The sequence below is a fragment of the Symphodus melops genome (genome assembly GCF_947650265.1).
Source record: "Symphodus melops genome assembly, chromosome: 16".
Lineage (NCBI taxonomy): Eukaryota > Metazoa > Chordata > Actinopteri > Labriformes > Labridae > Symphodus > Symphodus melops.
Genome location: NC_136706.1, coordinates 1,892,090 through 1,904,541, shown reverse-complemented (window position 1 = coordinate 1,904,541; position 12,452 = coordinate 1,892,090). Strand labels below are relative to the sequence as shown.

General features: G+C 41.2%; 2 protein-coding genes across 2 annotated transcripts in view; both read right to left on the bottom strand.

Moving 5' to 3' along the window:
• ttc28 (tetratricopeptide repeat domain 28) overlaps nucleotides 1-4,954 on the bottom strand; it is a 92,457-nt gene extending 87,503 nt beyond the window's left edge. The window contains exon 1 of the mRNA XM_079363963.1: nucleotides 4,543-4,954. Within this exon, the coding sequence (XP_079220089.1) occupies nucleotides 4,543-4,572 (30 nt within the window). The 5' untranslated portion in view covers nucleotides 4,573-4,954. The remainder of the gene's footprint in view (nucleotides 1-4,542) is intronic.
• Nucleotides 4,955-6,847: 1,893 nt separating this feature from the next.
• Nucleotides 6,848-12,248, bottom strand: pla2g3 (phospholipase A2 group III). The gene is made up of 7 exons (XM_079364992.1): nucleotides 11,553-12,248; nucleotides 10,468-10,600; nucleotides 10,236-10,370; nucleotides 9,263-9,597; nucleotides 8,986-9,115; nucleotides 8,334-8,444; nucleotides 6,848-7,422 (listed from the first exon to the last, which is right to left on the bottom strand). Exons 1-7 carry the CDS (start codon nucleotides 12,085-12,087, stop codon nucleotides 7,206-7,208), a joined length of 1,596 nt encoding a protein of 531 aa, XP_079221118.1. The 5' UTR covers nucleotides 12,088-12,248; the 3' UTR covers nucleotides 6,848-7,205.
• Between the last annotated feature and the right edge of the window lie 204 nt (nucleotides 12,249-12,452).

Genomic DNA, 12,452 nt, shown 5'->3' with positions numbered 1-12,452 from the left:
CTCCCCCTCTCTCTCTCTCTCTCTCTCTCTCTTACATGTACACACACACACAAACGCACACATCGTTCAAAACACGCTTGAAATATGCAGACTGGAGGGATTCCTGAAACTTTGCAAACGCATCGCCAGAGTAAGAAAAAAAAAAAGACACAAAGACGTTTGAAACCTCAGCGATGAATCATTTCAAATAAACTGCAAGAAAAACACGAGCGAGTTTGTCAGCTCGGTTTCTCACGTGTCACAACAGAACAACGAAATGAACAAGATCACAATCCGGATGGGGAATCACGATATGTGGTCCGCGGTAACGACGACATCATGACACAGGGATTGTGAGATGACGTATTCAACGCAAGACGATCGAATGATGACGCATCAGGATGTGTGATGAACGGAAGAAGAGATGATATTCAGTTTGACCTCGCTTTAGGCTTTAACGCATGATGTCCTCTCCTTCTTCTTCTTTGGATTTCTTCTGAGGGGGGGCCTAGCGGCGAGTGCACGCTCCCCATGTACAGAGGCTTTAGTCCTCGTGAGCGGCTGGCTCGGGTTTGAATCCGCCACTCTTTCTCTCTCAATCTCCTGTCGTATCTCCAAAATAAATATTCTGCCTGCACTCTTTAATCATCAGCGGCGGATGTGGTGGTACACTTCCCATTTATCGCCTGTTCTCTCCCAACACGCCATCATATATTTCACCAACGTGCCGCGTTGCGTCGCGGATAATGTGACATAAAGCTCATTCAACACGTAGCTACAGCGGCTGCTGTAATAAACAAAGAGGTCCATATAGCAGGAGCATGGAGCTGAGACGTAACTCTTTAAGCTTATTACTGCTGAACTGGGACTTTTTTTTAATACAGCAGAAGAAGAAAAGCACCGACAGGAGGTCAGGCTGGACTTATGCAATCACACAAATTCAGAGCAGGTTGAGTCTGGATTCCGGTCAGCAGCACAGCTGTCAACATGCATTGAAGCCTCTATTGTGTCGAAGCAGGTGCGACACAAACTGAGAGGTTACAAACAGGAATCTGAGCAGAAAACATTCTGACCTTCACGAAGCTGAAGGGAAGTGCAGACCTGGCTGACACTTCACCGTGAGCAGCACATCTCACGTCAAGGTTTCAGACACTTCTCGACACCATGTTTTTCTTTTTTTAACAAGAAAACGCTCGGTCTTAAAAAAGGTCCTGAAACGTCCTCCCGTCTCCGACTTTTCCGAGGGATTTCTTGATCTAAAGCACGACGAGGAGCTCGGACCCGCTGTGTGTGAAATCGGCTCCGTCGGGATGTGATCTGTTGTGTCACCTGTCTGTGTGGATCAGTTTCATGTTCCTGCAGCAGCTAAATAAAGGTGCTTTGTTTTACACATGTAGACAAGTTGACAGCTGCCTGTAGTCGCTGAGTGAGACATTTTCAATGATTCAAAAAAGTCACTGCAGGCGGATGTGATGAGGCCATCCAGTATGATAACTGAGGATTTAAACAGTTCTATTTAACAGAGAATAAATGATCAGGGGTTTGTTCTTGCGCTGAGGATATACACTTCTATCATGTTCTGCTTCAAACCTAAACAAACCAACCAATATACGGGCTGATATTGGCCAATCATGGGAATATTTGTTGTGAAACTTGAGGTTTTTTAAGACTCTGAACCCTGGCTCAGTAACGCTGCAGGATCTCACAGCAGGTCGGAAGTGATGCTTGGTGTGGATCTGACTCGTAAAATATGCAAAATAAAGTCATGACCTGAACACAGAGGAGGAAGCTGAAATGTTATATATCTGCCTCTGGATTGCAGTGGATCAGAAAGTATTACAAAGCAGGAAAGTCTCAAGGACAGAACTTCAATAACAGGGATCATCTTGGGTTTGGTACGGTGACCGACAGGTGCAAGAGCCGCTCGACAAAAAGGCTAAAACAACTCACGCTCAGAAAAACGTGCAAACTGCAAACGAAGACAACGGAGTCAACAGCTGAATGAAGCTGCGAATGAAAAAAAACACATGCTGCAAAAATGAGAAATAACTGTGTTTACATAAAACAAGCTGCGAATACAAACCACACAGAGACGCATGTTCAGGAAACAACTGCAAACAAGACAAAAATCTTCAAATCCAGTGTTTTCAACAGAAGTGCTCCATGCCTGTAGAGGGCGCTCTGTGGGAGAGAGTGAGGGAGACCAGGCACTAAACGTTTAGTGTGTAGATGGTAAAGTTGCATCGTTAAAACGAGCGTAATGTGAGTCTTTGCACCTGTCGGCCATCGTAGTTTATTGTGTCGGCGACGAGGTCAAGTTTAAGGAGCGACACTTTTCATTGTCGCACACGTGCAATAAAACACGGGAACAAAAGAGGACTATCCTGCCCTCCAAGATTAGGAACACACACACACACACACACACACACACTCCTAGCCTCTCTTCTGCCCAGGTCAACATTCCTGGAGAACAGTGACGAAGCTGGCGGTCTGAATACCAGGAGGAGAGGAAACTGTCGCAGGACGCAGCGCTTTGATCTTTAATGTAAGTCACAGCGAGGGGCGGTCGCCACAAGGCAACGCCATGATTCTCCTCATTCTGTTTGAATGGAATAGAACATCTGTAAGTGTGTATTTGTAAGAAGGAAGTGTTTAAGCCGAGAGTAAAGAAAGGTGTTTGCCAGGAAGCTGTGTTGGTGTCTTTTTCTGCCTTTATTACAGCGATAGGACAGAGACAGTGATTGACATGCAGGAAGGGAGCCAGAGGCTGGACTTGAACCCTGGCCGCCCACGTTGAGGACTATACCTCCATATATGAGGACGTGCGCACTAGAGCTGCAGCTATCGAATATTTTAGTAATCGAGTATTCTATCGAATATCCCGTCGATTAATCGAGTAATCTAATAAATCATACTTTTGCTTAATTAAGGTTTAACTCGTCTTGGGTCGTCCCTACAAACCTGCTTCTTTGCAGTTACCATGGAAACGCCTGCTTGTTACAGCCAACCACCTCTGCTCTACAGCTGCTGATGATGCTCACCATATTACCGACAGGGTCCCATATTCACTGGTCAAGGCGGCAGGTAGATGAAAAATACAGGCCAAACAGGTTTTAATGGCTGAAATAGCAAATAGTGTTTTGTGTAGCCTACACATCTGTTACAGTACATTTAATTGAGAAAGCATTATGTTCTGTTGAATCAATCACAGAATCAATCATTATGTCAGATAAGGAAATTGAGAAACTTTAAACATATATTTGCTAAATTATTATTCCACATAGTCACGAGTGTTGGTGTTTGATGGTCAATCTCTTGATATTCGGATTGGGGTGAAGTGTCAATGGCAGATTTGAACAGGAAAATGTGCGTCCAGAACCAGAGCATCTGAAAAAGTGAGCAGTCACAGTTGAGCTCTGTGATTGTGACGATGAGGATGGCATCGTTTTCAACATGTGGGATCAGAAATATCAAAGTAGTGGACATTTTAACAAGCAGAGTTTCTTTTTGTAACTCACAGACGTTGTAGTTTTTCTTTCGACCTCGTCGTCTGTGTGTGATTAAAAACACACCGTGCACTTTCACCAGTCTTTGTTTCTCTCTGTTGTTCTTCTCTAATGCCGTCAGTGAAGTCTATTTCTATCTTTCCTGAAAGGTGTTTTTATTTTTACTGCTGTTAAAATGGAGGATGTGACCTCACACAGTCTGCTGTTCCCTCATCAGGATCATGCCCAGCGATAACACCTTGGTAAAGTGAAAGGTTAAATCATCGTTTATGGAACAAAACATCTTTATAAAGGTTTGTGAGGCGGCGTAAACTCCACCTCTGCCATCAATTAGGACTCGTTAATTCTGACCAGACATTTTCATTCTGTTTGTCTGAGCGTAATTTCTCTTTCCCTGTACATAACTTTACTTTGATTCTCTTTGTCTTACTTGAGTGTCTACATGGATTAATTATGAGAGAAGCCAAGTTGCCTGATTAATTTATCTAGCTAAAGGCCTTTCATATTTTAAAGTTAAATTTTATGTTATTTTTACACCAAATATTCATCTATTAGATCTACTTAATAACTTTAGCTGTCTACGTTCTTATTAAATCCAATTAACTGGCATAACGACCTACAATAAATAAGACTTCACAGCCATTCAATAGTTATCTATAAAAAGTGATCTGAACCAGAAAAACATTGAAATGACTCCTACATAGCTTTAAGTGATAAAGCATCACAAACTATGATCCAATGATGAACATCATCCTGAAATGTTCATTTTTGCACCATCGTGTCACTTCCATTTAATACTGAAGAGTGTGGCACTGTACATGTTTCTTAAATGTAAACCTGTAAGTAGCCTCTTCCACCACTGGAGCAGCCTGTTGTTGCTCTTTATACCTCTTATTTCAGATCTTGTAACTTTATGCCAACTAACTTTCCTTCTCTCTTTCTTCAGCCTCCTGCAGAGATCGCATTGCCCCAACAGCGGATTGCCATTTCGCTCCAGCTCTAAATAAAGCATGCACCCCATTGTTTTGTTTTGTTTTTTTCCATTGTGCAGCATTACCTTTTCTTTCCTGGTTCTTTGCTTTTCCATCCTGCTCTCTGTCTGCTAAATCCGGCGGCTCCAAACTCTCATCCCACACAGCAGCCAACACAGCGGTGAGGCAGGACGGGGAAAAGTCCTCCGAAACAACCCGAGTGGAGCCGAGAAATGCGAGTAAAGAGCTCTACAGCGGCTTTCCCTTTATCGGTACATATGTGGAGAGTTTGTGTGCCAACTTGCGATGCTCCAGAGTTTCTCCTGAGGGAAGTTAATCCAGAGTAAACTGCGCCATGTTCCCACAGCCGACCTTCTCCCCATAGCGGAATTTGAGTCCGGTGAGAGGCGGGGATCCGGTCGGCTCCCTGGCTGCCTCCCTTCCAGCCTTCAGCAGCCAGAGAGGGTTCATTACTTCTCATGACGTCACAGAGGAGTTGAGTTACCTGATAGATATTCATTACGACACTGCCGGTGAAGTAAAACAGATTAAAAGAGATGATGCTCGTGTGTTGTGTGTTTCTTGTTGTGGAATAATTTCATCACAATTTCTTAAGGGTTTTAATCTTTTAGTCCACTGGGTTGACAAAAACAATACATTATTATTAAACAGTATTTGCAGTTTCAAAGTTTCCAAAACATTTCATTAAAAACGGAAAGCATTTTTGGGAGATATTTTTTATCATTTTCTCAGCTGTAAAAAATGTGAAATTAGGCTATACTAAAGACAACAAGGTTTTAAACATTTAGTCTACTGGGTTGACACAAACAAAACAATAGGCTAACAGTTTATTGTTTTACAGTTTTATAACAATTTATTAAACTCCACATTTGCAGTTGAAAAGACAAGTGTCCAAAACATCTTGTAAGTAAACGGAAAGCACTTTGGGGCACATTTTATTCACTTTCTCAGCTGTAAAAAATGTGAAATTAGGCTATAAAGTTTACGCTTCAGTCAGGACCAATTAGCCTAGCATAGCATAAAGACTAGAAACTGCTAGGCTAGCAGATGTTATATCCTGTTTTTTAAGTGGTTGAAGAAAGATTTGTAGGCCTTATGTTTTTTATCTCCTATCTGTGTGAGTGGCTTTCATAGATTCATGTCGCCATTAATGAACTTGTTCCCTCTTACATTAAGACAATAAGAGCTACTTTAGCTCTTTACGAAGTACAACAATTCAGGTTAGTGCCAAATATTGCGATAAGAAGCAAGTTTGGCTCATTTTTATGAAAAAAAATTACATTTAAGGAGACATTTTATTCACTTTCTCAGGCTAAAAAATGTGCAATCTTAGCTTAGCATAGCATAAAGACTGGAAACATTTGGAAAACTGCTATCCTAGTATTGGTTAAAAATGTTTGTGTTTTCAGCCTTCATGAAACATTACACTGAAACATTAACACAACAGGAGCTAGTTTGGCTCTTTACAAAGTTGGTTAATAACTGGGGGGGGGGGGGGGTCCATGGATATGTTTTGTTGTTGCTCCGTTAGCAACAACTGCGATCTGAACTTTTAGTTTACCTTCAGGATAAAGTCAGCCAAGTTTCCCCTCTCAAACCTGTTTGTGTAATTTAGATTAGCTAAACACATTTCAAAAATATCCACCTATTCCTTTTTAATCCCACATCATAAATGAAATATTCCAACAAATGTTTTATGTACAAATATTTACATAAAAAATTGCTGAGTCACTTTCTAAATCTTCCTCAACTCATACTCCAAATATTTACAAATGCACCGAGTGTAGAAAGCTCACCACCGTGCTGTTACAGACTAAATGTTTGAAAAAGGTCGGGCTTTTCAACAAGAGATGGAGAAAGAACTGACGCGAGTATCAAATCATTTTCATGGAAGACATTTTGACGAGCTAGCAGCTTAAATTATTCACAGGCAAAGTTATGCTTTGAGACAAATCCTTACGTGAGTGTTCAAGATTCAGTTTGTGATCTCAATGCAAAATCTAGGTGACTATACGAGCTACATATCGCTACATCTGTTTTAATGTTTTTATGTTTTTCTGTCTGTAAAGCACTGTGAATTGCCTTGTGTCTGAACAGTGCTATATAAATAAACTTGCCTTGCCTTACATGAGTCAAAATACAAAGAAGCAGACTTTTAAATACTAAATACTTCCTGGAGCTTTTTGACCTCTTCCAAAAGTCAAAATGTCTGCTTTAAAAATAGGATGGTAACACTAAAGGAAAAAATGGGCATCCCAAAAAAACGGGTATGATGTTTTCAATAATTTTGTCATAATCAAGATACACTGTTCAATATGTAAACAAAATACTGCAATGGGTTCAATGTTAAATAAATAAGACATCATAAAGTCATTCAATACACCGGTCTTTGCAAAATGTTTCAACCTCCTTCGCAAGAAAGCTTTTCTCCAATCTTTTTTCTTCTGTTTTCACATGTTTCTATTTCATCCGCTTGTTAAGTCTTGTTTAGAAAAAGTTTATAAAGATCAAGTGTTTTCAGTTATTATACTAAGCAAAACTTTTAGCAGGAAAAAGTAGCTTTTAAATTAAAAAAAAAAAAACAATATAAAAATTCAACCTAAAAAATAACAAAATGTATTAAGGTGCTTTAATCTGCAGCTTAGTATCGTAAAATGTCTCATTCATCACAGTAAGTCACATTGAAAACACTCTTTGTAATATTCACATTCAGACAAGGTCTTCCTGCTCACATCCTGCTGATGAGCATCTTGTTGTGCTTGGCCCGGCTCATCTTGAGGCACAGTCTGTGCAGCCTTACTGCTCTGTCTTTTCTCTTGGCTCGCCTGCTGTGAGGCCTCCTGACCTTCAGTTTGACGGCCTGAAGATGGCGCTGCTCCTCCATGTCTGTCTCAATCCTCTTGTCCAGCTGAGGAAGCTGTGCTTGCACCAGAGCTGCTGTGCAGCTGTTAAACAAGGGAGAAGCAAAGGGAGATTTGCCAAGCTGTATTTACCTTTACTCAGAAGTATAACTTTGAGATTCTTGTTCTTGACTTGATTACATCCATTTTAAATGATCTATACCTCGATTTCACGACAACAGACCGAGAAGAATATTGTCTCTCTCATTACTTTTTGAATTTTTCACAGCAAAGAAAACACAGTGAATGGGGAGGTGCACAATCTTGCAGTTCATGAAGGCTGGCTGCAGAAGCACCAGAAGCTTTTCTCACCAGCTAAAAAAGATGTTTACGTGGGAGGTAACATGTTTACAGCCTAGTATTAGTTATTGTCATCATGGCCATGGCTGACATCACTTAGGCTTTGTCCATCAATATTTACAGTCTATGTACAGACCACAGGGGAGACAGCAGCACGGTCCGACACTGAGGCTCTTTAAATTATCTTTATTCCTATCCGTCTTTCTGTGTTGCCACTGACAAGAAGTGCTAAACTGTTGTTTGTTGTTTTTCTTATAGCAATGACAATAAAGATCTATTCTTTATTGTCCCTTTGGGGAAACTTGTCCTGGACTCATTCTCCTGCACACATTCAGCTGCCTCCACAGTGGAATCAATAAATAAATAAATACAATAGAAACAAACACTTGTAAACAGAAGAGCACATACCAGTGCAGAGCAGAAAACAAAGCAACATATATTGCACAACATCGATATACTTAAATTGCCTCCCCGGGGACAAGTTTAAATTGAATTGAATTGAAGAACAACGTAAGACATATCGGAAACGTTTGGGTACTGAAATGTGGCCATTGTATGTGTGCACTTTAAACAGTGTGGTTGCAATTTTTGGTTATTAAAAATAAGACATTCATGTCTGTTTTTAAAGCCATATCTCTGTCTGTCTGTATACTTACATGTTGTCTGCTGTGCAGTCCTGTGTGAGGAAGCAGGATTTCGACACATGTCCCAGAAGAAGAGTCTGTATTTGGGTCAGTTTACTTTGTTTAGCCAAAGTCTGGAATAATCTGACATGAGAGACAAACACATCAGAGACACGGCAAAAAAAAAACCAACAACAAATGTCAACACGGCTGAACCGAGCAGTCAAGCGAAAAGAAAACCAAAAAACCAAAGCAGTGTGTGCAGACAGGAGATTACGATAATGTCCAAGGCCGTCAAATCAGCCGTGTGCAGATTCAAAGAGCACCTTATGTAACCGTGTGACTGTACAGTATGTGTACACTGCTCGCACCCGTCTTCTGTTTTATGACATGTCACACCAAGTCTACGTTGTTTGACACAGTGCAGACAGAAATAAAGGTGAGTGCACCCTTATCACATCGTCTATATATACTCTACACACGACATTGTTTACTTTTTAGGGTTGTGTAATGTTGACATGGTGTCACACTACAACAATCAGTCTAAACGTTCAGTCAGTGGGACTTTCATTTTTACGAGCAAAAATCAGCAATAACAGCTGGTGATTTAAATATATAAAGGCCCGCCAGAGTGCTACGTTCAAACCAAAAAATTCTCAGTGTGCTCAATATTAGTTAAATTAACCTGCTGGTACAGTTGCAGTGGTACAGCGTCCTGGTATCCAGATTGTGAAGTCCAAATCTCTTCTGCTGGGGGAGGATCTTGTTCCTGCACTCATCCAGATCTTTGTACACAGCACACGACATCTGCTTGTCTGCGGAGAGGACGCACAACACCAAGACAAATTTCTTGTATATGTAAATGTACTTCGCAATAAAAAACAATTCTGATTCTGATCAGCGTAAATTTGTTGCTGCAGCTTTGAAATATAGGCTCGTTTGGAAATGAGACATTGTAATACCTGTGATTTCAGCCTCCAGGTGAGACAGAGTCCAGTTTTTGGTGGGTAAAGCGTTCTCATGTCTGTCCGGTTTGGATCTTGTGGGTATTTTTGTGGTGTTGCCATGGGTGACGGGTGACATGGAGACAGAGGTGGTGGTTGTGGAAGGTGTAGGTGCAGACGCTGCAGCAGTGTCGGAGGGAAGCTTGGGGTCTGACATGCTGCTCTCCAGGAGTTGTCTCGGTATGGTAGTGTTTATGATGGAGCTGTTCATGCCGACTGCAGTCTGATTTTCAGACTCGTACAGCGGTGGTGGATGAACATCCGCGTACAGAGCCAGTTTCATTTCTTTACACCTACAAAACAAAACAGGTTAAAATTGAGAGGGGAGTAAGATATTTCAATATTTATCCAACATGCAGTTAGCTTAGCTTATCATAGAGCCTGACTAAAACAAACGGCCTGTCTGCTTCAAATAAAGCAACTCATAGATTCATTATTTGTTAAAGCTAGCTTTACAACCACATTTCCACTCTTTATGCTAATGTAGCAGAAGCTAATCAAATGCCCATCTGGCTCTGAAGCTTCATTTTAAGCATCAAAATGATAAAAAAAAAAAAAAATAACACCAATCATCTTATTGAACATTTGGCAAAAAACAAAAGAAGTCCCAAAATTGTACACATTTTCTCTAACTGTGATACTTTTAAAGCTAGCAGAGCTTTTGATGAGCAGGTATGAGCTAAAGCCGCCATGCTAACATGTGCTTTTTGGAAAAAAATGCAATAATCAGGCGAGACTTGTGCCGATGTAACTCCTTTTAGAGGAATTCTGGTCACAATATTGAACTTCTAGTACTGCAATTAATATGAAACTCAAAGCGGATAACTCCAGAGTATTTGCATGGTAAGTAGAATGAGAGAAAGTAGGGGGACTTTTTTATAACTGTGGTCAAAATATCAACCTCGGCTTTAGAAACAAGAAATGAACCTACATGCCAAACCAGTTTCTCTGTGTACACTGGAGTCTGTGGGAGAACTCGAAGCAGTGCATCTTCAGCAGGTTAAAGAAAGTGTAACCCACCACATCAGCTATGCTGTCATTGGATTCCATCAGACATCTGCGAAACCTAGAACATGATCATATAGACCTGTTATATGAACAAGCATCAACCAAAAAACATCCAATGAGCTGGATTTGACTTTCTTAATAAATGGGGTGATTACTTGTTGTCACAGTCACAGTGAGACATGGTGAAGATGTTGCTGTTAAAGACACCAAACTGTGAGTGAAAGGACAGAATTGTGTCTTTGCACTGGTCGTGTTCTCGGCAGCAGTTGTCTGTGTCTGAAAAAACACCTGCATGAGAGAGAAGGAGATTAATGCAACACAATCACACTTTGATTCCCTCCTGCATCTCGAGTCATTAACTGATAAAATGAGTTTTTCTTTAACAGAAAATCTGAAGAAGACGAGATACAAAAGATTCAAATGATTCCACATAATCTATTTTGCAAACATACTCTGTATAAAACATGTAGTCTCAGCGATGTCACCCATTGGTTTTTGAAGAGGCCCAATGATGGAGGTCACCATATTGGAAATGCTCATCAATTAATTAACAGGCAAGGAGACCGGCCTTACAGCTGCAATGAGCCCACCTGTCAGTCAACTCAGTCATGTTAAATGTATGCAGAACTCTGCACCTCAAAATAATCAAAACATTAGTTTTATAAAATAGGGAAAAATGAGGAAAGAATCCATGTAAGTCTTTGTAAGCCACACAAATATCTCCCTTAAGTTAAAAATAAGAAATAACTCAACTTTCAACCACAAATCTCATCCTGCTTTCTAATAACAGTCGAACGTGTCACTGTTTAATTACTGTAGCAGTGTAAAATGTAAAGAACGTATACTTTCACAGACTACTGTAATGTTACTTTATGTGTCGACCCTGCAGCAGCAATTTCAGACATTAATAATAACAATACAGTAATAATTCATCTGGTCACTGAAGGTTTCATTTGGTTGTGTCGGTCATAAAGAGACATTAGAGTACATTTCAGTTTGTTTAATAACCATCTTAAAAACTCCTCACAGGAGCTTTAATCAAGACACACACAAAAAAATCAGGATTTTGACTAATCTCTCCAAAGTCCTTCCACTTAACACAACAGCCAATGTTCTAACTGTATAACTTTATACAACTTTAAAAAATAGTTTGCAACCTTAAAATGCATGGCAGCTGTGCTTAACTTTATTGTCAGGTTCATTATTGGTCTAATTTAAAAGAAGCAGGGAAACAACATACCCAGATCCTCATAGGATGGAGCCTTGTTTCCAGAGCCACACCAGAGGGTCCCCGGTACAATAAATCCACGTTTCACCCGGCTCCTGACCTCTGACCTTTGAGCTCGACCTTCATGTTTCTCAGAGGATGAACCAGCCAAGCTTCTCACTGACCTCTTCGCAGCGTTCCCTCCGGCGTCCGTTGAATCCACAGAGACGCACATGTCTTCTGCCTCGAATATGATGTCCGTGTTAAAACTGTCATCTGTTTGATCGACAAACTCGTGCGCGCGCTCCTGGCACAGAGAGAGATAGTTCTGGACCACCGCTGCATGCGCGCTCCAGGCACAGTTGAGCAGAGTGCGCCCGGACCAGGCGGTGTGGTAGAGCCGCAGAGATGGAGACGCCTGCCGGGGGTCCCTCCGCACAAAGGTGTAGTGCACCTGTTCGCTGGGTAAAACCCGAGTCCAGGGGCACAGGATCGAAGCTTCTGCAGCCGTCCATCGCACGAGTGATGATGTGAAAAGCAGAGTGAGAAGAGGAGCGAAATGCGTCATGGTGGCGCGTCAGCGAAAAATTATGCCGAAGCTGTAATATGAAAGTAGTTGTCGCTCCACTCTGTGAGTGCTTTTGAGACCGATTTTAAAGCTCCAGGTCGGCTTTAAATAACGAGAAAGAGGCGGGATGCGTGCAGGGGTGCAGGGGAGCCAAAATAAACGCAACATCCAAATCGGTGGTCATGTGACCAGTTTGTGTACTCAAACTCTCTCTCTCTCTCTCTCTCTCTCTCTCTCTCTCTCTCTCTCTCTCTCTCTTTCTCTCTCTCTCACACACACACACCATTGGCAGTGACCATGACAAATCGATTCACACACAAGCAACACAGGAAAATGTGACTGATGGTAATGTGTCAAATTAGATT